General features: G+C 37.8%; 1 protein-coding gene across 5 annotated transcripts in view; it reads right to left on the bottom strand.

Annotated features, from left to right (window-relative positions):
- Positions 1–26,591, bottom strand: part of LOC149529220 (GTP-binding protein-like protein) — a 275,708-nt gene that overhangs the window by 43,527 nt on the left and 205,590 nt on the right. For all 5 annotated transcript variants that reach the window (XR_016358646.1, XR_016358645.1, XR_016358647.1 and 2 more), the window contains exon 10: positions 8,555–8,614. Coding sequence is in view for 2 of the 5 variants with exons in the window: in XM_089809559.1 (XP_089665685.1) it covers positions 8,555–8,614 (60 nt within the window). In the remaining 3 variants the exon portion in view is untranslated. The remainder of the gene's footprint in view (positions 1–8,554; positions 8,615–26,591) is intronic.

Genomic DNA, 26,591 nt, shown 5'->3' with positions numbered 1-26,591 from the left:
ACAGAACCAAGCTTGGCTTTATAAGTGGAGTCCAAAGCAGAGGAATTTGACACAAAAGGAAGGATGAAACTTGACAATGAGGGGATACTAATACTAGGAAATTGTTCAAAGGACAAAACCGATTCCCTCAATGGACTACTTCACTGGCAAATGGAAGACTATCAAGTCTTCCATCCAAACTATAGTATGTTAGGGTTTGAAGAAGAGTGCCACACAATGATGTGTTCCCTCGTAAGCACAACAAGTATAATGACGGAATGGCAAGGGTAGATGGTAGACCGGCCCACTGGTTCGAGACAAACAAGGGAATGAAGTTGGAAAACCAAGCATACAAAAGGTAAAAATGGGGAAGGAAGATGACCCGAAGGTAATCTTGGTCAAGGATGACTAGGATCCCATACTCAAGACAGTGGCATTCAAGATATTTCTAGAATATAAAGATGTTTTAGCTTGGATGTACCAAGATTTGAAAGGTGCACCACCAAAGTTTTGTGTCAACCAAATTTCTCTCGTACCTAGTGCACAACCTCTATGGAAGAGGTCATACTATATGAACAAGAACTATATTGCTATGGTATAGGAAGCAATAAAGAAGACGTTGGAAGTAGGTAGCATTTTCAAGGTACAAACCAATGAATGCGTGTCACCCATCATCATCTCCCTGATTAAATATGTGAATCAAATCCATAACTGCATAGATTTCAGATCCCTTAATGTCCTCGCCATTAAGGACCCCTTCCATAGCCCTTCCAATAACAACATATTGAAAGAAAATGTAGGGAAAGAGATGTACTCGTTCATGGATAGGTTCTTGAGATACAATCAAATCAATATTACAAGAATAAATTGAAAACCACTTTTGTGGTTGAAGATAGGGATGTATGTGTACAACAAAACGCTCTTCATGTAGTGCAATGATCTTCATGTTGTGCAATGATCTTGCCACCTCTAAGAGAATATTACTACATATATTTGAGAAGGTGTCAGTTGGCCATTTCAAGGCCTTCCTCGTTAATTGGTCCATAAACAGTGGGAAGGCAACTCACCTCATGGCATCGAGGGAGTGCACAAAAAGATGTTAGAGGGCACAACTGGCACTCAACCCAAAAAGGTGTTAGTTAATGGTACCACAAGTGTAATGCCCAATTCTAGAATAAGATTTATAGTAAATAATGATGAAACAATACAATTATATACTTATTAATAAATAATAATAATAAAGAAATAAAATTATATGTAATAAATAATGAATGAAAAGGGAATATATAAAATGTACACCAATCATAGTGACATGTTAAAAAATTGACACCTCAAACTATAGACAAGCATACCATTTAGAATAACTACACAAATATTAATCGACGTTAAGAAAGTTAATTATAATAAGATGTGCAAACATGACTTAGTTATGATAATCGACAGGGTTATGAAGAAAGTTAAAAGCAGCGATTAAAACCAACTTAGCATATTCAAAGTGATGGCCAGTCATACATACTTATCTAAGTTCCACAATAATACTATTTGGAGGAGCCACCAATTAAATAGTAAATAATGGATTAGAGGATACAATGATATTTAAATTGCTACGTCATCAATAGAAGGAAATGATAATGTGAAGGCATTATTCACTAAGTGCACAAAATGACATAAATATTAATAAGTCAGTGACTTATAATGTGTATATCCAACAGCTAATAAGTGATGGAATTGATATTAGTTATATTGTTACCATCGAACAATAATGATAAAAAAATTATCAAGAATTGAGATTATAGTTATTGAAAGGAGATACACCTATTTTGCAGGAGTTGAGCCAAAGTATTTAACAATGTATATGAAGTGGCTTCTAAGCCAATAACCATGGCAGCAGAGTCAATTAGAGAGTAATGAATGATTACTATAAATGAAAAATATTAGCCACCATTGTTTTGAGAAGATTATCAGCAATTGTCAATAACAGTGATTTTATGAAAGGCAAGGGAAAATAAATTAATTACCGAAAGATCTCGTATACAAGTTTGACTTAATACATCATTCAATTAATTACACTAATCAATATTAGTGGTCGCAGAAGTAATTGAGAAGGATTAGCAATTGTTGAATATCTGTTCGATGATTGGATGTAATAACAGTCCATGTGGCAAAAACATAATTAGTTATTGCTATTAATAAAGACAAATGACAGGTAAAATCTAATTTATAACAGTTATGCAATTATTAGTAGAATCAATAACAAGAAAGGTATTAGCACCAAAGAAAGAAAGGTGTTTGAGGGATGGTTTTAGACATCGTGTCTTATCAAATTCATCAATGAGTATAAGGTGTTCAACCTCACTCCTTTAGGAGTTATGAAACATAACCTCTTTAGTTAGACTATTCTATTGGAGGGAACTGCCTTTTAGCAGAATCTGGGATTACTGTTTTACATACAAATAAGGAATTGATTTATAGAGGGAGGAGAATGTTTTCTCCAGGTGGTGGTCAGCATAGGAACATGAAACAATCAACATACCATCATTATATTGACATCAAGATTCTCTTTCCATATTGCATATTCAAGGCCCAGAAAGATAACCAGACTCATCCTGAAGATAACTATTGAAAAGAGAGGTCTTGCAAAGTCATAAGACCACTAACCCAAAATTACAGAAGATTGGATAGGGGTCATTAAGCAAGATAAGAAGGGTCTTAAGACCATTAGAATATAACCCTCAAAAGCGTCATCCCCATAACTTTGCTGACTCATTTTTCAAAAGGGATCACACTCTTATTAGAGTGTACGGATGCAAACAAGCTCGCCATAAACTGCAGGTTTTTGTCCCAAAGAGGATCACATTCCTAGAGTTCATATGGCAATTGTTGTGGTTTGAGAAGGAATAAATGGTACCAACCAAGGATGAAGGGGACTTTTATGCCCCACACAGTTAGATGTGCAGGACAGTTCATTGATTCTGGTGCTATTCAACTGGTTCAAAATTATTTAAAGAAGGGGTACCATTTGGAAAATGAAAATGAGAAGGTCTATGACCCTGAAGGTTATATTTATTCTTTTATCAAAGACATTAAACATCAGGTTGATGTAAGTGAGGACATTGCCCAATATTGTATTTATTCTAAAGAAGTTCTGCAGAAGTAGAAGAAATGGAACATATTGAGGAAATTAGAATAAGACAGAAAAAAAGAGGGGCATCCCTGTTTCCATAGAGATCAAATTCATGAAGTAGTAAGAACGGAGTTTGGCTTAAGAGATTTTGAGAAATTAAATGGGAAAGCCACTAGTAATACACCTTCAGAGGTAAAGTCTTCTTCCCCCAAAAGGCATCGGAAGTTAATCATTTCAGATTCATTAGATTCAGACAATGCACCCAATCCCCCTCCAGTCAAGAAGCAAAAGGAAGATGAAATGGCCCTGATTGTTCCTTATGATGATTCAACAGGACGAGATACAGATGAAGTTGCCAGTGTACTCAAGACACTCGGAAATGATGAGGAGCTGAATAAGCCTAATCTTCTTTAGTGTTTCAAGAGGACGTGCATGGCTATAAGGCCCAACTTGAAGAAGAGAAGCAACCTATTGATTTCATGGATGAAAGAGAGGCCAAATTGGCCAGGATCATTGAAGATGAAAACCTTATTGAGACTTAGGAATTTTAGGATTTCTGGATTCAAATGAAGATGAAAGACTTTGAAGAAAAGAAAGCTCAACTTGGTGGGAGTTTATGAATCCAGACATGAGGAGATTGTTGACCAAACCCTTAAAGAGTTGAATCTCGAAATAAATTGTACTCTAGATGAGGCCAGATAAATAGTTCAGAAAAGTAACATGTTAATTGTTCCCGGTTTGTCCCTTAGACATTTGTTCTCACTTGATCACATCAGGAAACAAGATGACCCCACATTCGTGGCTGAATTCGACACTGACAAGTAAATAAGTGGGTTTGGGTATAACTTTAAAATTGAAGTCCTTTCTGCATGGTCAATGTCAAGGGCCCTGACAAACCCATATTACTTAATATTGTTAAAGATAGTGATGGAGTGGTTATTGTGCAAACCACGAAGAATACTTCTTTTGTATCAACAACTGAATTATGCACAAAACCATGTTCAATAAAGACCAGATCAAACATCAGCAAGAACAAATAGATTTGGCTCAAATAAGGGAGGTAGAGTAGAACAAAGTTATAAATGAGTCGTATCTTGAAAGGGTTGATTTATTTGATCCATAAAAGCCCAATTTCCGATCCTGGTAACTACAAAACTGTTATGACCGGCCACACTTCCCCTAAATTGTATGCTACGACCCTTAATATCCGTCTTTCTAGAGAGCTTGCTTAGTGTCAGGCTAGGGCCAAAGGTCAGGCAGGTTTCAAACAGGATCATCAAACTATAGACCACATCTTGACTCTTCACACCATCATTGAGGAAGCCTTCCCTAACTTCTCAAACATCTACTACTGCTTTGTTGATTTCTTTGACACAGTCCCCTGCTGGACTCTCTTTCAAAGACTTCAAGACATCGACATCTCCAACACACTTCTCATTGCTATTATGAGACTTTACAAGCTAGTTTTGGTCATCTTAGGACTCCCTCTGGCTTCTCCAGCTAGCACCATTAGGGTGAAGTCGGGTTGTCCCTTATCTGCTACTCCGTTTGAGATTTATATTGATGAGCTCAAGGGTTTTCTTCATGCTCACTTTCTTATGAGTGATGATTGCCTTCTTCACCATATTTTGATTCTTATCTTACTCTTCGTCGATGATGTGGTTCTTTAGCCTCCTCCCCTAGAGGCTTACAAAGACAGTTGGATTACTTGGCTTCCTCTTATGATCGAAGACAGCTATCTATGAACTTGGGTAAGACCAAGGTTATGGTCTTTAATTTTCTTAAGGCTTTCCATCTTCACTTCACATTGGATGACTCTGAGATCAAGATGGCCAATACTTAACCTATTTAGGGATCTTGTTCTCTAGTCCCCAGTTCGGTCTGGGATATGCTATCCAACCGCCTATCTATAAGGGATTTGGTTCCCTTGCTCTTCTTCAGACACAATGCTTTAGGCATCAATTCTTGGACATCCTGTCAAAGATGACACTTCTTTACAGTCTTGTGTGCCCCACGCCTTTCTATGGTTTTGTGGTCTAGGGGCCTTGTCTTATTGAGTCGGTCTGGACCTCTATCAAGCAAGTGCAGATTCTTCTCCTTCGGTGGTTTGTCAAATGTATACGATTTTCACCTCATAGTATTGTTCTCGTTGAGTTTGAGGCATGCCTCTTCAAGCTTGAGGCCATTTTTGACCTTGTCTACTTCATCATCTTTGCAGCTTTGTTGACTCTGGGGAGGATCCTTTGAGATATCCCTACCTTGCTGGCTATTTATTGGAGTCCCTTGCACTCTCTGTTGCTCCCTCTACTCAATCTTGTGGATGGTTATTGGAATTGATTCCCTTCTAGGTACTATTGAGATTGAGATTGACCGTCTTCCCCTATTCCAATATTCCTTCAATGCCCTTGCTGCCATCTCCACCCGAAGCTAGATTTGAACAAAAGCGTTAGAGAGGATATCTACAGGTAGTACATTCATACCACTTGGGTGAGCCCCCACATGGCGCTTTGTCTGAAGATGGCCTTCTATGCTGAGCATTTTTAAGAGATTCAAGATGGTATCATTGTTCAACACTCCTACACTTCTTGTCACTAGCAAAACTCCCTCAAGATTCCTCTTGGGTCCTTCAAAGTTGGTTCCCCTTATCTCTGTATCGAGACTGATCACTCATTGGATAGATGTGAAAAAACTGTCAGCATTGTACTCTCAGTGAGGTGAAGATGGTGGAGCACTTTATCTTTCATTGTCCTATCTATTAGGAGATGTCCGGCTCTTTATCTTCAAGAGGTTACTCACTCAAGGGACTACTCCATTCAACACCTCATGCATCCTTTATTGGATCAGTTTGTGACCTCTTGCTTCCCAAGAAAATTCATTGCACCAAAAGGCACATGGACTCACCACTTTATCTTAGAGTTGCGAGGACCCAAAGATCCTATTCATAGAGATCCATATTCACTCCCTCTACCTATTCAAGACACCTCTAGAGGCAATAGCACTGTCGACAATGCTAAACTACCATTAACACTTCTAGAAGTTATCCCTCTATTCTAAGGCTTTTCACTGCCTCTTTAGCCTCTTAGCTATATTTGGCATGGTGGGGTTACCGTCTTGCCCCTTCCACCCCTCGAGCTTGTTGGGGTCTCTGCTTTTTCCTTCTCTCTCTTTTCTTGGTCGGTTTCTGGTCATTGTTTCGTGTTCCTGTTGTCAGGTTTCCTTTGTACATATCCTCAATCCCTTCGTGCCCTTTGTGGTCACTCATTGGACATTAATAAATTTTATTTTTATCTCTTTGCAGTTTATTTGGTTGATAGTGATTTGAAGAAGAAAAAGTCAAGTTGAAATCCATTGAATGCAATGAATGACATAAGTTCCTTTCTGATAACCAACATATCAAATCATCTAAACTAAGTGAAGTCCACAATAAAAAATGAATCTTAAGGTTGTCTCATTTGATCACACACTCTATATACATTGTTTAGCATATGAGCATTCCTTATTCAAGAGAGAGTTGGCAATTTGGTGTTTCATCCTATGACACAAAGTATTTGATTCTACATGTTGTAGTGGAACAAAACTCACATCAACAAGAACATGCCACAATTGAAGGTGGCTACTACCAATGTAGTTGGTAACAACACTAACGACCAAGAGGAACAAAAAGATAGTTCCACCACAAATCTGATGTTATTTGCAGTTAGTGTCAAGGGGACACCAACTATGGGCAAAATGGAAATAATGGGAGAAAGGCTAATGAACACCATTGTAGAGGGACGAACCAACGTAAATGTACTAATGGAGGAGACATGGAAAACCCTTCGCAAGTTGACACTTTCGCCACCAACATTCCATTTGGGGGGTGCTGACCAACTTTGCATGAAACCAATTGGAACACTCATTACCCTGAAGGTAATTATTGGCAATCAACAATTTTTCGTGGACTTTGTGGTTATTTTGTTTGAGAAGAAGGGGATTTTATTGGAGAAGGGGATTTTATGAGTAGCATCTTAGGCCCATTGTGATGTAATATTGGAAATTTATGAACACCCCACTTCATATTACAGCCTATGCTCTCAATCCCAAATGGTTTACAACAAGACTTAAAAAGAGTGTCTCCATCTCATGATGAAGTGAAAAAAGGCTTCATGAAGACCGTTCTGAAAATCTATACTAAAGAGAATCTACTTTACTCAACACACAATGGCTCACATTATCAATCTTCATGATCCAAACGTTCACGAGGTCAAAGGGAATGTGAAATAGAGCTACATTAGCTCAAACTGACCCTATTGGATGATGGACATGGCATGGCAAGGATGCACTGGAGTTGAAATTACTTCTTTATCTTCTTTCACGAGTCATCAGTTCCTTTGTTGCAAAGAAGAATTGGTCCACATATAGCTTCATCCCATCAGTGAAGAGGAGAAACCTTACCTCTAGACCATCAGAGAAGTTTGTAGTTATACACACTTTCTTGCTAAGAGATTGGTAGACTCTTGATTATTGTCAAACTCAAACCTTATGTTTGCATGTTAATCACAAAGATAATATATAAATCAATGAGGAAACACAGAGGGGATTGGTTGGGATTTCATTGCCTTTGGCACACCCTTATACTAGCATTGACTTCAACTCAAGCTCCAATTTTAATTTTGGCCTTTGACTTTAATCTTCTTATTATGGACAGACATATATTTTCCTAGTTCATGTAAATTCATAGTTGAAACTTGGATCCTTTAGGTATTTGCTTTAATAGTTCTTATATGTGTGTACAAATTTACAATGAAAGCATTTGAATTTTCTTGATTTGCTTGCCAATTCTCATGTGAAATCTCAATTCAAGCTAGTGATATCTATTAAGCATTCACAATGTCAATGATAAATATTTTATCCATATTATTATATGAATATTTGCAATTTCTCTATATTTTATAAATATCAACTACCTTTTAATAGTCATCCCCTAAAAAATGGCACAAAAGTACCTGTAACAAAAAAATACCCCACCATCCCCTGTTGTCCACATCCCAAAACTTGGAGAAGCATCTAGCATCTAGCATCTAATATTTTTATTTATATTATTCAATACACAACTTTTTTATCATTGCTACAATAATCTTCAATTTTTGTTTTGTGAAATGCAGGTGTCCCTGACTGTAAAATGCATAGTTACACCCCTATAATGCATCCAAGTTTGGGCAGACTGGGTTGGGTGCTTTGTACCCATAACTCTTGCCGGGATTTTTGAAAAATAAACAAAAAATGCAAAATAACTAAACAAGTGCATGTAAGTGGATGACTTACTGCAAGATTGTCAACCATCATAAAATGACAGAGATGATTGAAGAAACATGAAAAATCATAGAATTACAGATGGATGAAACTCCACCAGAAATATTCCTATTAATAAATTTTTTTCTTAATACCAAACCTTATTCCAGAACCACTTACTAATCCTTTCTCTTTTGCAGCTGTTAATGAGCCTGCAGCAACATAATCAGTGTACGATACCTGAATACAGAAACAATAAGCAAGAAGTGAATGGCAAATACACAAACGTTCAATTTATTGATCACTAGAAATGCTAAAACTAATATATTGAATAATTAAAGGTTTTTCCTGCCAAAGGACTGACTAAAATTAACAAGCAAATGTCAAAAAGGAAAACAACTGGATTGATGGCTAACCAATTGTCAACCTAATATGAACATTAAAATGCTCTCGTTCTCTTGCAAACATAACTACTTTTTGAGGCATGTAAATTGAAATGATATATCATTGATCAGTATTATTTTTTCCAATGACGAATTGAAGTAGATTGCATAAAGCAATTCCAATATTAGTCAAACAAGAACAATGGTTCACAAGGATAACATTAGCATAGATAATAGAGGCTGAACGAATGATCAAATACGAGAAGATAATTATGAAGAATGAAACATTTCAATTTTCAGCAGAGTACAGAAGTGAAAAAGCATGCATCCTTAGGGACAAAGACACTAAGCTTTAACAAGACTTGCTATTAAATAATCCAAGAGTGGTTAACATGGCCAATTTCATCAAGAGTTACCAAGAGCTGTCCCTTATGTTTGAGACCCGGCAGTGTACCATAAGTTTTTTATCATTCTAAAGGCCCTATTGAAGGGTTGATGCACCATACAAATCCAGAAAATGGAAAGAGATGCAGTTGGCAATGTGGGTGGAACCTAAAATCTATGGGATTTGAGAGTCAGCTCCCTATCTTTCCTAACCTAAGTCTAAAGAAATTGAAAGGGGGCTGAGTTGAAAAGAGAGAGTAGTTATAGAAAGAAAGTAAAAAAATAAAAAAAGGCTCGCATTGGATAGATTTAGTCTTGGCCAATGGCCACTACAGAAAAGATAAATATATAGCTCAAGATGAAAATATCCCCTTCCTAAACAAGTTGCACTAGTCTTTTAATGCTATCAGTTTTGAATATCAAAGTTTTATTACATACTTTAGTGTGTTACAATGTAGTAGTATGCTATGAATTGTGCAATAGATTAGTAATCTGTAAATTAATTTAAAAACCAATATTCAATTTTAATTTTTTTCTTATATATACTCTAATTTATCTTCACTCTCTCTATCTGTATACAATTGCATTACCTTTAGATATATCAATAGTACTCTCTTCATTTTTCTCTTTTTTGCTATTCGTTTTGGGTTTCTTTTTTAATTTTTATTTTGAAAAGATCTTTCACTTTTGGTTAGCCAAGTATTTCCGGAGAGAGATTTTTTCTACAATGGTTTAAACTTTATATCATAGTTCCCATTTTCCAACTCAACTTGGACTAGACAAACCCATAAATTCTGACTAGCAACTTAAAAAATCACTTGTTGAGTACTCAGAGAATTTGCGAAGTGCTTGGCAAGTTGAAAAGTATTCAAAATGTTAAAACGTGATAACGTCAGTCGGAATTCAAGGAAAAACTGGCAAACTGTATGCATATGTGTGTAAACCAGTTCATCATCTGAACTGGTGATGAACTGGTATACATCCATACACACACTTATACTTAACTATCTTGCCATAAAATATATCAGGACTATCCTTGCATTAACTGATCAACCTAAGTATGAAAATCTGAGCTATCAGATTATTGTTATCTCTTAGATCGGGATGTACATCCCTGATCTATATTGATCATATATTCACCAGGATGGATCGTGTGAAATGATCCACTACCATCGGATGGATTATGTGGCAGATTCAGACAAAACCTTGAGATTCAGAAGATGACCGTAATTTACCTTTGTAATTTATTGTTAATGAGGGGGCAGTCTCTGATCAAACTGTAATCCAAGTTGGAAACTATTGTGAGACTCGCATTGGAGATGAATGGAAATAACTCCTATTGTGAATATTGAGTAAGGTGATTACTGTAGATCATTGGTCACCACTGAATGTGCTCATAGTTGCAGACTCAATTGTGTACATGCAAACAGGGATCTTCATGTGGTCCATATGTTCAGCTTGCGTATGGCTCGTCAATATGTTCTGTGCAAAGGGTTTAAAGAGATATCTGTTCACTTTGCATTAAAGAAGAGATTTTTCAGATGTATATCTGCGATATAAGCATGTCAATTATTATTTATCATATCTTATAATCTGTAGTGGATTCTAGTTCTGTGATATCGGACTTCATGAGCATATCATTCCTGGATAGGTCATCACCATATGAAGGAGTCGACTTCATTTCAAACCCACATAGATCAAGAAGACAACGATTCATAGTAATTCATATGCCATTTCAAGAGTACAGAATATGAACTCCATCATTATTCTTCATGGAAGTAATGCAAGGGGAAAAGAAATTAGAGCAGGCGCTGACTTATTATCTTGAAGCATTTTGAAGTGTGATATATAAAGACTTTGGTGAACACACATATTCAAATAATATTGCCATAAATAATATAATAATGGGGAAACCATCGATCAATACTTTCAGCTTTGGAAACTCAGACTAGATTTGTATTTTCTATCATTGAAAGAATACTGGGTTAGTTTGTAGGAAATATCCAATATGAGAAGGTTAAGGAAATATCCTCATTGACATCCCTGTGAATATATTTGCGTTGCAATATACTAAATGGTGTGATTATAAACTATTATCGCAAACCAAATAACATTGCTCACAATTATGTGAATGGGGTGATTGTTGGTTATATTGCTTGGGCTGAATTGAAGATGCTACCTATGGTAGATATATACTTTGTAAGACATAATGTGTTATACAGGGCCATGACTAATAATAGATTGTATACTCTTCTAAACCATACAGTGAGATGTTTCTTTTTGGGGAAAGCCACTCAATTGGATGCTGAAGATTAATCTGACAAGATATCTTATTAGTCGGTGAATGATTAGCAAGTATTGATGACTACACAAAGGAAATTAATAAGATATCAATCAGAATTTTAGTGATTAAGGTTACAGGATGAAAGAAGACATCTGAGAATCATTAATGCCCGTGATGTTTATCCTCCCCTGAAATGCTTTTATAAGAGTCATGACTGTAATATAAGTTACCGCTTATTACTTGATCTGCTGATTCTTGGCATAAGAAGTAGCATTTTCTGTTGACCAGTTGCAAGCCTAAAAATAATTGCCAATACATATATATTCATGTGGATGCATTTATTTTGGTTGGTGAATTGATTCAGAATTTGGTTCAAGAATAGCACATAACACATCCAAGAGAGTGCATAATGAGTCGGACCGTCTCCATATTATGATGCCACATGGACTGCAGCAGGCTCATGCTATAACTGAAATTAGTAGGGATAGAACCAATTGCATGCAAGATGTATAGGCAATGGAATGATGTGTTAACTTTTTGACTACGTGCCTCTGAATGGCATCCTGAGCGTAAACAGTGTGTAAAACCAATTCAGTAAAAGTTTCTTTAAATGGATATAATTGGCAAGGATAAAGCCAAGCTCCAAAAAAAAAGAACTTTCATTTCCCCCTTCTTTGGTAGTAGGGATGCATGTATGAAGCATAGAGAATGTACATGAAATGTGGACTCACAGACCACACACATGAACTGTTGGACAAAATATCTCAGAGTGAATATAAATGTGCAAATACATTTGAGAGATGTTAGCAAATGTGAAACAAGTATTATCACGAACAACCACCTATAGAAGACAATGTCCAGGCAGTGTGAAGGCACATGGGAATGCCTCTAATTTTGCAAGAGGCACCGTGTTGGTAGTGGAATAAATTGTATTTACTTAATGCATGGTGTGACGCATCATATAGAAGGCTGGCTCTCAAACACAGTGGATGTTAATGAGCAATCTCTCGAGTAATGAGATAAGTATTTTATAATTTTTAGTACTACTTTTATTTGCATTCCTATAGACACTATAAGAGCTCCAAAGTGTAGAGGTCTCAATCTTAGGACTCTAGCTCCAAAGTGTTTTTGTATCTTAGTCATATGTTCATCATGCTAGAAGATGTGAATCTATTATCTTCTATGATTGGAATTATGTATGAAGGATATCTTTCTATGACAAGAGGGAGCAGCTAGAGGATCTAATTCAATTGATCTTCGAGGAAAGATGGATACTTGAAATAATTACAATCATATGACTAAGTTGATGGCTGAAACATTTTCAAAGAAGAGGAAAATAGCATTTAGAGGGACTCTGACATTACATCAGAAGCAACCTTGGACGAGGAAGACAAGAGGTTGACGAATGTACTTGGACCTTTAGAAGGAACCCAGATTAGCATGAATGTCTGATGTAGCCAAATCTGGGGACATATCCACAGTTTATTACATTCACTTGTGTAGCTATGAAATCAGACAACAATGTTTGAATATGAGAGACTACTCCTACAAATACTGTTGTGATCAGAACACTGAGAGTTTCTAGAAGATCTGCCAAATGGATCTTTGATCATATTGATTCAGAGGGAGTAGACCATGAAGATGTTGTTTTTAGACAAGGTACATTACCACTAAAGAACAAACAGCTAATATTCTCACCAAGTCTCTTACCAAAGTAAAGTTTGTGCATTTGAAGACTAGATTGGAGTTGTGAAGAATAAAGCCATTGTAGAGAGGGAGTGCTAGCCTTCGTGATTTTTTGAAATACACCTAATTGGATTCTTCTCTAGAAGAGAGAAGCTTAATGTAGAACTCATGTTCCACTCTCTGGGAGTAGTTGTGATGGATCCACCCTCTGATATGGTTTATGGTGGATGTCATGCGTGTGACGCCATGACACCACCACGTGAGAGAATCTATGGTGACTCCATTTAAACTCCTTTGTCATATGTGTGACACTATGACTTTATCTATGACTTTATGGGACCCCTGTGTAATAACCCTAGTTGACTATATCCTTAACAATCATCAATTTTCTTCATTTTTTAATAGTTTAACATTTCGTCAAACAATTGCAGAACAGTTCAGCTATCACTGTATATACGATATCTTAATTTTAATGCACAATGCCAGAATGAGTAATGAGCTATTCACCATTACAAGCTTCAAAAAATTTGCATAGATAAATATTTGACACTGATATATATTATTGCCTTATGAGATAGTATATTCTGAAAATATAACTCTCTTTTAACCATGCCATACAAATAACAACTGCTGAAAATTCCACTACGAATTTCAAACTTTATAAAATGCAACAAGAACAATGTAATGTCCCCACTTTAGCAGTTGACCAAGTGTGTGTGCATTAGCCTAGTTCTACATGGTCCCGAGGGCTAACAAAGGGTTTAAAGGGATCTTAGAGTGTTTTGGCCTAGTTATGTCTAATTTTGGCCAAAACAAAGTTGATTTACTCTGTTTCATGCATACTTACTATTTTTAGTAAGTCAACAGGACACAAGGAAGGCTAGTTTTGGTGATTGAAATTGATATTGCTAGGCAAGAGCTTTCCAACGAGCTATCACTTGTGTTGTTTGGAGTTCGATAGCTAATATACTTTTATGCCTGAAGTATTATTAAAGTAACATTTAATTTAAGTTGTAAAATATTAAAGTATTATTTTAATATTAAATTTTATGGGAATGTGTGCAAATCAAAGGGGGCACCTAAGGGAGACATAAGTGATTATTTTAATATGTTTTATATTGCACATCTGTTATCCCACATTGCTCATGTGAGTTGAACCGACCTTTGAAGAAAAAATAAAAGGGAGCATTAGTGGTTTCATTCGGCAGGTGGAATATGGGAAGAAATTGATGTGTAACTTGCAGATCTGTTCTTGGCATCAGAGGACATCTATCCTCTCATGTGACATTCTAGATGTCATTCCCTTGGGGTTTGACCTTTAGAATTCATTGCTATCAGCTTCATTAATGGGCAGATTGGGCACATTTCCAGCTACACACGGATTGGGTGTTTGCTCATATCATTCTCACTTCTTGTTCAATTCTTATGCCATTGTGAAGGGATGATTTTATGAGGGTCTTGGACTGATTGAAGGCAGATTTTACTGTAGCGCGGCACTATTCATATTACTGTAGCAGCAAGATGGGAAGTTATTACTGGAATATTATGTTATAATGCTAGAGTAATTAGTGAGTTGAAAAGTCTGCTATGTATTTGATTTTATTAGTTTAAGAATTAATATTATTTCAACAGTAGTTCAATCTTCAATTTGCATTTTATTATAAATTCCCTCTTGTTCATGTTATGTGGTTTCAAATCTATGTAAAGAAATAAAAACAAACAAACAATTTATTTTCGGAGCCATAAAGGGGTTTAAACATTTAACAATGAAATTAAGAGTTGGATGCAAATTATTTGACTAAATTCCTATCAGCAATTGGTTCAATTTTCGGGCATTTCTAGGGTGCCCATTACAGTGGTATCAAAGCTTTAAGCCCTGCCATCCTGTGGAGGCTATACAGGGAATTTAAAAAAGCCGGATAGAGGGAAAAGTGTTTAACGAAAGGTCAATACACTAAAATCAAAAATAAAAGAGGTTAAGAATGTATGTTTGAGCATGCGACAGAGGCCATTTACTTATGCCATACCAGAGCAAGACAACAAAGATTCGGACTCGTAGAGCAAGCAGTCTAGTTCATCTGTGTAGATGGACATAGAATCCGGTCATATAAACATAGAGGAGATATTCTTTGAATAAGACAACAGTATGGGTGACCGAGATGACAGGAATAAAAGACTAGGCGGAGACAGGAATGTCGGTCTAGATCAAGAGGAGGTAGTGTTCAGATGGTTCCTAGGTAAGTTAGAGGAGGGGCAGCTTATGCAACAGGAGCAGAATAGGCAAATGGATATGATGCTACAGCTTATGGCTAGATAGATGGGCGTCAATATTAATCTAGGTGATGCAAACAATAATAATGGATGCCGAGGCAAAAACAATGGTCTTGAGAATAACATCAATGGTAATAATAATGGACATGGCAACAATGGGAATGAGGCTGATAACTTTAGACAAGTTGTACGCCCAGCTCAGACAGCAAGCTCAAGCCCTCTTCTACCCACCTTTTCACCCAGAGACCCAGTTCAACCAGTAAACGAACCGCAGATTACCGAGTTACAAGATCAGTTCAGGAGGGACTAGGAGGCTAGTGGACTGGAGTTTCAAGTGGATATTTCCCTCAGAGATTATATGGACATGAGGATGAGACACATGCCTAGAGTAGGAGGGAGGAATCAAAACTTTGAGTTTAGAAACAAAGATGGAAAACTTTCTTTACCTTATTATGATGCTTCAAGGAAGACGACTACATGAGCTTGGGTGCTAAAGGTAGATACATACTTCCAACTGAATTCTATGCCTAAGGAGGGGGCTATCAAGTATGCGGCTATTTATTTGGATGGTCCATCACATGAGTAGTGGCACCATGGCATGGTAACCTTGGGGTATAATCAAATCACATCTTATGAGCAGTTCACTGAGAGACTTAAAGAGAGATTTGATACCAAAGATCCAGAGTTACAGTGTAAGGAGTTGGCACAGCTCAAGTAGTGGTGATCAGTTGAGACATACATCAGTGAATTTCAGAAGTTAGTTGTGTTGGTTATAAATATTTCAGAGAGGAGATTAATAGTGCTATTTATGGATGGACTCTCAGATCCCTTGAGGGGTTGGGTCAAAGGGCATGACTTGGCAACACTACAGGAGGCCACTCAAAAGGCTCATGACTTAGCACCTTCTATTTTTAAGAGCAGATTTCAGCCTACAGATTCACATACGAAGAAGGATAAGGATAAGGACAACAAAACTTTTTACCAGGATGCACAACCAAAAGGGGATAATAGGAAGTTGGATAATGACACCTTGAATGAGTTAAGGAGGAAGAAGTTGTGTTTTCATTGTAGAGAGCCTTGGGACTTATCTCATAAGTGCCCTCTCAAGGCTAAGGCAAATCAAATGGAGTATTTTTTAACGGAGGTGATGCAAGAGCATCCTGGGCTACCTTGTAATCCTATGCTTTTCTTCATTTTGCTAGATGCTGCCGAGTGATTCCCTTGCTACCGACTGATTCCTTTGGTTGCCGAGTGATCCTTTGGTTGCCAAGTGATTCCTTTGGTTGCCGAATGACCCTTTGGTTGTCAAGTCCTCCATGGTTGTCGAGCGTTGGAGAATGTCGAATTCATAGTCAATGCTGAGTGACTCTTTGGATGCTGAGCTCGTGTGATTGTCGAGTGCCAATGTTTTGTGAAGTCTTCATTTGTCGAGTTAACTGTGTCTAGTTCCAATTTGGGCTGACCTTGCTTGTATTTAATTTCATTATAGGTAGTTAATGTCTAATGTGAGCCGACTTGTGGCTACGCATGCATTTAATGTAAGATTTAATTTTGTAACAGGCCGACTTGTGGCCACAGAAGTATTTAAGGAAGTCTAGGATTGTATTTTAGGTAGAATAGAGAGGATTAGAAGGAAGCGATATGTGTCTAGAAGTGTGAACTTGAAGTTAGATTGTGAATCTGAAAGTTGTATTTTAATAATTGGCCGAAACCCAGAAGGCCTTACAATTGGGCATGTATGTTGATTATCTGATGAATATATAAACATCTTGTTCTCTCTCTCCTTGGTGTTCTTCTTGTGTTGTGTTTTCCGCTATGTTAACTATTGCAGGGTGGTTTGGAAAGTTGGTTGTGCCTTTGGCCCTATTTTTCCTTTCTTCCTACGTCAGGTGGTATCAGTGCTCGAGGTACGTTCTTGTAGTGATTGGATCATGTAGAACCCTAAGTGAATTGGGTTGTTGGGTTGCAAATCTACGGATTTGACCTATAACTTGTAGAGGGTTGCAATCTTACAAGAACTTGATTTGTAAAGATGGTTCGAGGTAGAGGAAATGTTGATAACGCAATATTAGATACATTGAGAAAAATTGCAGCCAGATTAGATGTTGTAGAGACAACCCAGAGGAGAGGAACACATCTTGATGATGTGAGTGATGATGAAGCGGTAGCACCAAACCCTAATCTAGAACCTGAAGAAGACCAAGATGAAGCAAGGTTGTTGAGAGTGTTGTCTAGGGAAAATTCAAAGCCTGTGTAATGTTTCGAATAGTTTCAGTAATGTTCCCGAAAGTTTCGAAAATTTTCCGAATGGTTTTGGAGATGCTCCCGTGTTGTACAATCACAGCCTATGTTGCGCAGCCTTAGTTCCCCGTACTGTACAACCACTACCCATGCTATGGTGCCACTTTCCCTAACAATTTCAAAGGTGCTCTCGACAGTTTCTGCTCTAATACCACTATTATGTTCTCAAATACAGAGGACAGGGTTACTAGCAGAGATGAAGCTTGAATAATCCATACGCGAATGAAAAGATCAGTCGTACGATGCAATGGGGTCCGTACGGTGGAGGAAAGTGCAGAAAGTACGAAGTTGCTTTCAACAAGTCCCTACGGTGCCCGAGCAAGGCGCAAGAGAGGCTGCACGGTGAAGAAGTAGGAGCTATATGGTAGAGATCAAAGGCCGTACAGTGAAAGTGTTTCAAGCCATACGGTGATTGTATGTTTTAGGCCGTACGGTGGAATTAGCAAGCCATACAATGCAAACGAAGGGTAGTACGGAAGTGAGGAGGGACAATCGTCAGTGAGTATTCGTGTCAGAAGTGATACAACTACAACAATGATGGCAATTTTGCTCATACAAAAATAACAACAAATTTAGATGAACTCCAAACAATAATACAGACTTGAATACAAATAATCCTCCAATTAATATTTGCCAAAGATGATGCTTCAATTTTCCAGATCCGAGCGAAGTAATACATGCAACAATGGAATAGGGTGAGGGTTGAATGCCACCAAAACCGCACGAGCCAAATAGCGAAGATCTTTTACTTCCGAAATGGCAAACGATCTAGAACTACAACAAGAATTCGCAGTACATAGAAAATAATCTCAAAAACGTACCCAAAGACTACCTACAAGCCGTCTTTAAATACCTGTCGAGGAACTTTCTGAGGGTGTACAAGGTTAGCCAACGGTGACACAACTACGGAAACAAAATAAAAATGAATCCGAGATATATTAAATCAATCGGTCCATTTACAAGGTTTAATTAAATACATTTATTTTATAACGGGGACATTACAGTCCTCCTGTCCCAAAATTTGCTTGTCCTCAAGCAAATGCACATCTGATTCTAGGAAACCTTCTGTAATCAGCTCCTTTAGTTCCGAGTCAAGCACTAAGTAGATCTTCCCACCAAAGTAAATGATGTCATCAATAACTTTGTATCTTTCATCGCGTACATAGCCATCCATCAACTCACATGCAAAAGTGTTCTTGGAATACTCGACCAATAGACGGGCCAACCAATTATCCAAGGAATGTGTTGAGTTGTTGACTATCTTGTTTTTATTTGCAACGTTTGGGACCAAATTCTATTTAAAAATTGCCTCCATCTTTTTTATTGTGCCTTTCCTCGATCCTTTATTTGACATTCCTCTTAGCAGCACCTTCTTGCCATCCGTCTCGAATGAAAAGTCCATCCTTTTGAAACTTTGGGTGTACTGGTCAAGAGTTCCCAACCACTGAATACCCAAAATGATATCAATACCAACCAAATCTATGACAAAGAAATCATCTGTCATGGTATAGTTTCCTATGGAAATTTGTAGCCATGGGATCACATGAGTGAAAGGTAACAAGGTTCCTCCTGCAACCTTAACCTCAAGACCTCCATGCTCAACTATGTGCAGGCCTTTATTAATGACCAAAGATGAATTGATGAAATTGAGTGTGGTGCAACTATCAATCATGATTGGCAGTCGTTTTCCATGAAGTGTGCCGCAAACCTTGAAGATACCACCTCCAGTCGATGTAGTGAGGGTAGCAATGGAACCCCCTTGTTGTATCAGGGCATTTATTCTCTCCTGTTGGGTAATGTCTTCATTGGTTGCTGCAGGTATTTGTCCTTCATCGTCATCAGGCATCACCTCAATGTAATGAATCTTTCCCTTCCCAAGGCAACGATAACCAGGTTCCCATAGTTCTTTGAATGTAAAACAGAGTTTTTTCCTTCGGAGTTCTTGCCGAGAATCTTCATCATTCTGAGGTTTCTTCTAAACTCTCCTTCTCCTTGTCTTCTTGTGGGGATGGTGTTGGTGTAGCTACGTGAATTTTGGAGGAAGATGCGGCCATGTCACGCACCTTCTTAATAGCTTTTTTGAGTGCACACAAGTTGAACCCTTTGATCCAACCTCTCAAAGGCTCACTCAACCCATCTATTAACACAAGCGTCTTTCAGAGATGTCTATCACTAGTACTAATAGCCTTTGAAACTCAATAATGTAGTTGTCTACCATGCCCATTTGCTTTAGCTGAGCTAGATCTTTGAAGTTTAGCTCAGGAACTTTCCCATCGAAACGATCAATGAGTCTCTTAGTGAACTCGACATAAGAGGTCACTTGGTCGTGACAGAGTGACCAATCCATGATGCCACCACTCATGTGCCACTCCTTCTAGATGAAGTGTTGCGAACTTGATTGCTTCCTCTTCGAGCATTGGATTGAGTTGGAAATAGGTATCTGCCTTTAGGACCCATGACTGTGCGGTAATGACTCCAGATCCATTAAATGGGGATAAGTTTACCTTTCTGATCTTTCTCCTGAGATCATCATTAAAATAACCGCGATTTCCCCCACTAGAATATCTCATTCTTAGATCAACGTAGTCTCTGTAAGATATATCACCTTCCATATTCGCGTTTCGCCAATCTTCCCAAAGTTTTTCTTGCATTTCCTCAAACGTGAGCTCTCTTCCTTTGCGTGGTGCTTCCGTCCTTGGAAGGAAGATAGGTATCGAGCATCGAGAGCGAGAGGGTTGAAAATTTGTCCTTCTCGAAACAAAATCATCGCTATGCCCATTTTCTTCTCTTGTCTTTCCCTCGACCAAATTTTGTAGAGTTTCCTGCATAAGCCTTTGGGTTTCGTTGATTTGCATTTGGTTTCTGTTCAGCTCTCTTAAAAGATTCATGAGTTCTGTCGTGGAATCCTGATGATCTGCCATTCTATCAATAGGGTTACTTTGCCTTCTCCTTCGAGTATAAACTTGCATTTGCTTCCACAGGCAGGCAGCATCAAAAGCTTTGACACCACTATAATGTTCCCGAACGGTTTTGGTAATGTTTTCAAAAATTCCAAAAATTTCCCGAACGGTTTCGGAGATGCTCCCGTGCTGCACGGTCACAGCCTGTGTTGCGCAGTCATAGCCTATGCTGCACGACTACTACCCGTGCTGCGCGGCCACTGCACGTGTTGTGCGACCACTTTCTCGAACGATTTCAAAGATGCTCCCGACGTTTTCTGCTATTATACCACTTTTATGTTCTCAAGTATAGAGGACTAGGTTACTAGTGGAGATGAAGCTTGAATAATCCGTACGCGAACGAAAAGACCAACCATATGATGCAATGGGGTCCGTACGCTAGAGGAAAGTGGAGAAAGTACGAAGTTTCTATCAAGATATCCGTACAGTACCGGAGCAAGCCACAGGAGAGGCCGTATGGTGAAGAAGCAGGAGCTGTACGGTAGAGATCAAAGGCCATACGGTGAAGGTGTTTCAGGCCGTACGGTGATGGTATGTTTTAGGCCGTACGGTGCAAATGAAGGGCAATACGAAAGTTTGAAGGAGGGACAATTGTCAATGAGTATTCGTGTCGGAAGTGATACAACCACAACAATGACGACAATTTTGCTCATACAAAAATAACAACAAATTTAGATGGACTCTAGACAATAATACAAACTTGAATACAAATAATCCTTCAATTAATATTTTCCAAAGATGATGCTTCGATTTTCCAGATCCAAGCGAAGTAATACATGCAACGACAGAATAGGGTGAGGGTTGAATCCCACCAAAACCGCACGAGCCAAATAGGGAAGATCTTTCACTTCCAAAATGGCGAACGATCTAGAACTCCAATAGGAATTCGCAGTACATAGAAAATAATCCCAAAAGCATACCCAAAGACTACCTACAAGTCGTGCTTAAATACCTGTCGGGAAACTTTCCGAAACAAAGTTAGCCGACGGTGACACAACTACGAAACAAAATAAAAATGAGTTCAAGATATATTAAATCAATCTGCCCATTTACAAGGTTTAATTAAATACATTTATTTTATAACGGGGACATTACAACTTGTTGTCGAAGTTGTTCCTTATGATGGAAAATTGGACACCAATGCTGTGTTGGATTGGATCTCTGAAACGGAAAAGTTCTTTGAGTATGAAAACACTCCTGACAAAAGGAAGGTGAAGATTGCAATTACAAGGTTGAAAGGTCATGCCTCACTATGGTGGGAGCATTTGCAAACTGATAGCCAAAGGAGAGGAAAGGAGAAGATCAAAAATTGGGTGAAGATGATAAACAAAGTAAAGAACAAATTCCTCCCTAATGATTACCAAGTTAGCTTGTTGAGAAAGATGCAAAATTTGAGATAAAAAGACATGAGTATGAAGGAGTATACTGAGGAATTCTATAGATTGGACATCAGATCTGGATATGTGGATGATGATGTTGAGAAAATTGCAAGGTACATAAATGGATTGAGATCTGGAATTCAAGATGAAATAAGTTTTGTGAAATTGAAAAGTGTGAAAAAAGCATACCAATATGCCTTGAAAGCTGAGGAGATCTTGACAAAGAAGAATGAACAAAAACGAAGAGGAAGAGGTGGTAGAGGTAGATCTTATGGAGGTGGCAGATTTGACAATTTTGTGCAAGATAAAGGAAGATCTAAATGGAAGAATGATGACAAGGGGACGACTGAGTGGAGAGGTGGTAGTTCTTACCGAGGAGGTACTGGTTCTTATCGAAGAAGAAGTAATTCTTATTCTAGAGGTGGTTTTCATGGTAATTGTTTTAGATATGGTAAATAAGGGCATAGATCCTTTGAATGTAGATCTTTTGAAAGTAGGCAAGGTAACATAAATGTTGTGATTCAAGGAGATGGTGAGGGTTCACCAAGTGGCCCTGAGGCTAGACAAAATCTGATGGTGAAAAGAACCTTATGTAATAAGGGAAGTGACGAGGAACCTGTTTTAAGGAGAAGCCTTTTCAAGACAAGATGTATGATGGCTTGAAAATGTTGCAAGGTAATCATTGACAGTGGAAGTTCTACAAATTGTCCATTAAAAGAGTTGGTTACAAAGTTCTCATTGCAGAGGTTGAAGCATCCTAAATCCTATCATGTTTCATAGATCAAAGATGAGCATAATATATTGGTAAGTGAGCAATGCCTTGTGAAGTTCAAGATTGGACATTACTTTGATGAAGTTTTGTGTGATATTATGCCTATGGATTGCTGTCATATTTTGTTGGGTAGACCTTGGCAATATGATAGATATGCCATACATGATGGAAGATTGAATCAATATACTCTTTGGGTGACTAAGAAGAAACAAATATTGTTGCCTTTGATTGAAAGTCCAGATGAGGCTAATTGTACTGCAATAAAAGTTTGCATGGTTAATGGGAAACAATTTGAAAAAGAAATGAAAAGAAACCAAGTTTGTTTTGCTATAATTCCTAGAGAACCAAGTTTTGGTAGTGTTGTGAGGTTCTCGCACCATCGCCCCAAAATTTTGGGGACGCCCTTTTTTAAATCGCCTTGGCAAATTTTTGAGTTCTCAAAAAAAAAAATTTAAGTCTTGGACACCTTCAAAGCCAAAGGGGAGAGGGCTAGGTTTATTTTCACCCAGTTTCAACTTGATTTTCCAGAACAACCAATTTCATCCTTAGGCCAGACAAAATTTCAACAGCAACACTTGGCAGGATAAAATTGTAAATTTTGTACTTAAACAGTTTTTTTTTTGAAAATTTGGATATAATTGTGTAAATTTGGATAATTTTCAAAAGGTGAAATTTTGTTAGATTTGAGTTATGGAAAATCTTAAATTTTTCTTTGGTGACAAAATTAATTTTGTGAAGATGAAATCAAATTGCAAAATCGATTTTAGACTCTAGAAATGATTTTATTTTTGTCAAAAATTAAAATTGCTTGGCAAAATTGATTTGAATTAAATTGCAAAAAAAATTGGCTCTAATGGATTAAAATTGCCTTGAAAAATTTTAAGCCTTCAATGAAATTGGTAATTTAATATTGAAAAATGGCTTTTGGCTAGCCATTTTGGCTAGCCAAAATCCAATTTTAATGACATTAATTGCTAAATCATCATTAAATGGAAATATTTAACATCTCCAAGGCATTATTTACTTTCTTTTTGCAATTTTGGTCTAATTGGCAATTTTAAAAAAGCAAATTTCATCTTGGCAAAATTAATATTTGGTTAAGCATTTAATTGGGGGCCAGTTTTGGTGTTCTAATTAATATTTTTTTGCTCACAGGGTCCCAGTCAGCCAGCTTGGGAGGAGAGGCAAGTTGGGTATAAGAGGAAGCCTGTTTCCCCTTTTCTCCTCACTTCTCACTCTTCCTCTTGATAGTTTGGGCGATTTTGACTTGGAGCAGCTCTATACTTTGACAATTTCTCTTGGGAGGCAGATTTTGCATTATTGGGCAATTTTGCATGCAATTGTAAACATTTTCAGACCTTGGCAATTTTTTGTGGAGGCAGATTTTTGCCTTATTGGGTGATTTTTTCTCCTTCTATTAGGGCTGCGATTTATGCCCTAGGTGACTTTTGGAGGGCAGATTGGAAACTTTCCATTGTTGGACGATTTTTGCAAATTCTGATTTTTGCTTGAAAGCTACAATTTTTGCCTAGTTTGAGCAATATTTTTTGAAGGAGATTATTATGATCAAAGTTCTGATTTTTTAGGCAAATGGTGCACAATTCCGAGAGCACTAAATTCTAATTTTTTTTCAGCTAGAGCCTCAAGTTTTGCAAGGCGTTTGAAATTTTCAAAGTTTGATCCTAAATTCCAAAAGAAAGATCCGGCTATTGGTAGAGGTGACTTATAATCATTTAGAGTTGAAAGGGGTCCTTAAGCTAACTTCCTTCTTTTGTTCTTGTCTAGATATTGTCTCCCCTAGTTCTTCTTGCATTCATTGTCCACCACTTTACCATCCCGTAATAGGGTGACAAGATGGAGGATGGTAGTGGAAGCAAGAATCCTAAGGGAACAAATACTAAGAAAGACAAAGAGGATATGATGCCCAAAACAACTTTCTTCTCGAAAATGAAGCGAATAACAGATACCAATGTTGGTACAGTAAACATGGTACAAGTAAAGGACAGACTAAAGGAAGGACAATCCCCCTTGGCAAAGAAGATATACAGAAGCGGAATTGTAAACGCAGCAACTTTTCCTCCTACATTGCCCTATCCGGAATTGGTTATGGAATGCGCATCCAAGTTTGATATGATTAGTAAATCCATCATTTTTTATGAAGGGAAGAGAGTGTTGGCCACTATTGGTGGACAAGCGATTGAGGAAGCATTTAACATTCCCCAGTATAAGAGCATGATAGTAGTAATGATGGATCAAGCAGTCAAATTATTTTAGGATAACCAAGAGGCCTATTTCACACATCTAAACCAAGATTGGCTACACAAGGGAAAGAAAAGCGTAACTAAGTCATCAAAGCTTACAGTGGCGGACTTCAAATTAGAATATGGAGATCTCATTGTGCTTCTCAGCCGGATCATGGGCGTAGCTCAAGGTATGCAATTTGAAAACTGGATGTACTTCTTCATTGATGAAATTGACAAGGGAAAAAGAAGATTTGATTCAGCTAGGATCATAAGCGAGAACCTAGACTTGCAACTTAGAACCGTACAAAACCAAAAGCAATTCTATATGGGATCCTATCTGTTTTAACTAATTGCTAGACTGTATAAGAGTCTGGGACTTAAGGCCTTAGGAGAAGTTGGCAATGGGCCGAGGCAATATTTGGTGCATGAATGCTATCCACAGCTTTATTTGCGCAACAACAAATATTACAAAATATTTTGTGATGCCTTTGCCATAAAGACAGTAAGGGTATTACAAGGGACACTTGCAAAGAGACTTTCACCAGAAGCAAAAGCAAAGATAAAGAAGTTTGGGAGTTGGTTCATCCAATTTTTCTGCAATTCACCTAGATTAGAGTAGTAGGGAGCACAGTTTGTCCCAAGAGGCTTCCAAGATACCCACCCAACAAGGTAGTTTTGATGGAATTGGTTAGGCAACTTGAGCACTATGATAGGATAATGAGAAACGAAGGTAAGACAAGGATTACCTTCTCAATCGGAATTGACAATGATACTTGTCCCAATCGGGCCGCCTTTGCAACTGCGGAGAAGGAATTGGAATGGTATCATCTAGGGTAGTACAAAGCAAGACAAGGATTCGATCTTAATGGTCTTATCAAGGTATCTTATGGAAATGTATTTAAATATGTTCCCACTATAGAGGACTTTTGGTCCAATGTCAAGGATGACTTTCATGTGAGAAAGCTCGCCTTCTCAAGATTGTCAGTGAACATGATGAGATATATCAAATGGAGAGGCCTTGATATTCCATATCAATTGGAAGATGATGGTAATGTGTTGAGAGGAGATTATAATATAGAAGGAATAGAATTGAATCCAGTAGATTGGGATGACCATCAAGATCCTTCATTGGAAGCAATCACAAGGGCAATTGATTTGCATACCGAGTCGTGGTATAATGAAAGATTAAGGAGGCTACAAAGACAAAGGATTCCCCTTACCTATGAGAAGATGAAACCAAGAGAAGGTCCAACAGAATCAGTTGGACAAAAGGGTGAAGGAAGTAGCCGGCAACAGGAAACATGTAGAGGCAAAAGCAGAGCTTCGGAGGTTGAGAAGAGCAAAGGACATCCGGAACCTCTGACCAAGAGACAGCATATAGCTCCATCAAGAGAAAGTATAATGAAGGCTAGAAGCCAAGAGGTCAGTTCAAGTGATAAAGGGGTCGCGGTAGAGGTGAGCTTTGATTCAGAATCAAGTGGTTATAGTGAGAGCACCGAATACTCCCCTCTCAGAAAACCAACAAGGAGACGATATGGCAGTTACTAGTGAAGA

The sequence above is a fragment of the Cupressus sempervirens genome, chromosome 11, assembly GCF_028749045.1.
Source record: "Cupressus sempervirens isolate cs-2001-9-10 chromosome 11, ASM2874904v1, whole genome shotgun sequence".
NCBI classification, from domain to species: domain Eukaryota; kingdom Viridiplantae; phylum Streptophyta; class Pinopsida; order Cupressales; family Cupressaceae; genus Cupressus; species Cupressus sempervirens.
The sequence above is the reverse complement of the archived record's forward strand: the minus strand, read 5'-3'. Positions and strand labels throughout refer to the sequence as shown.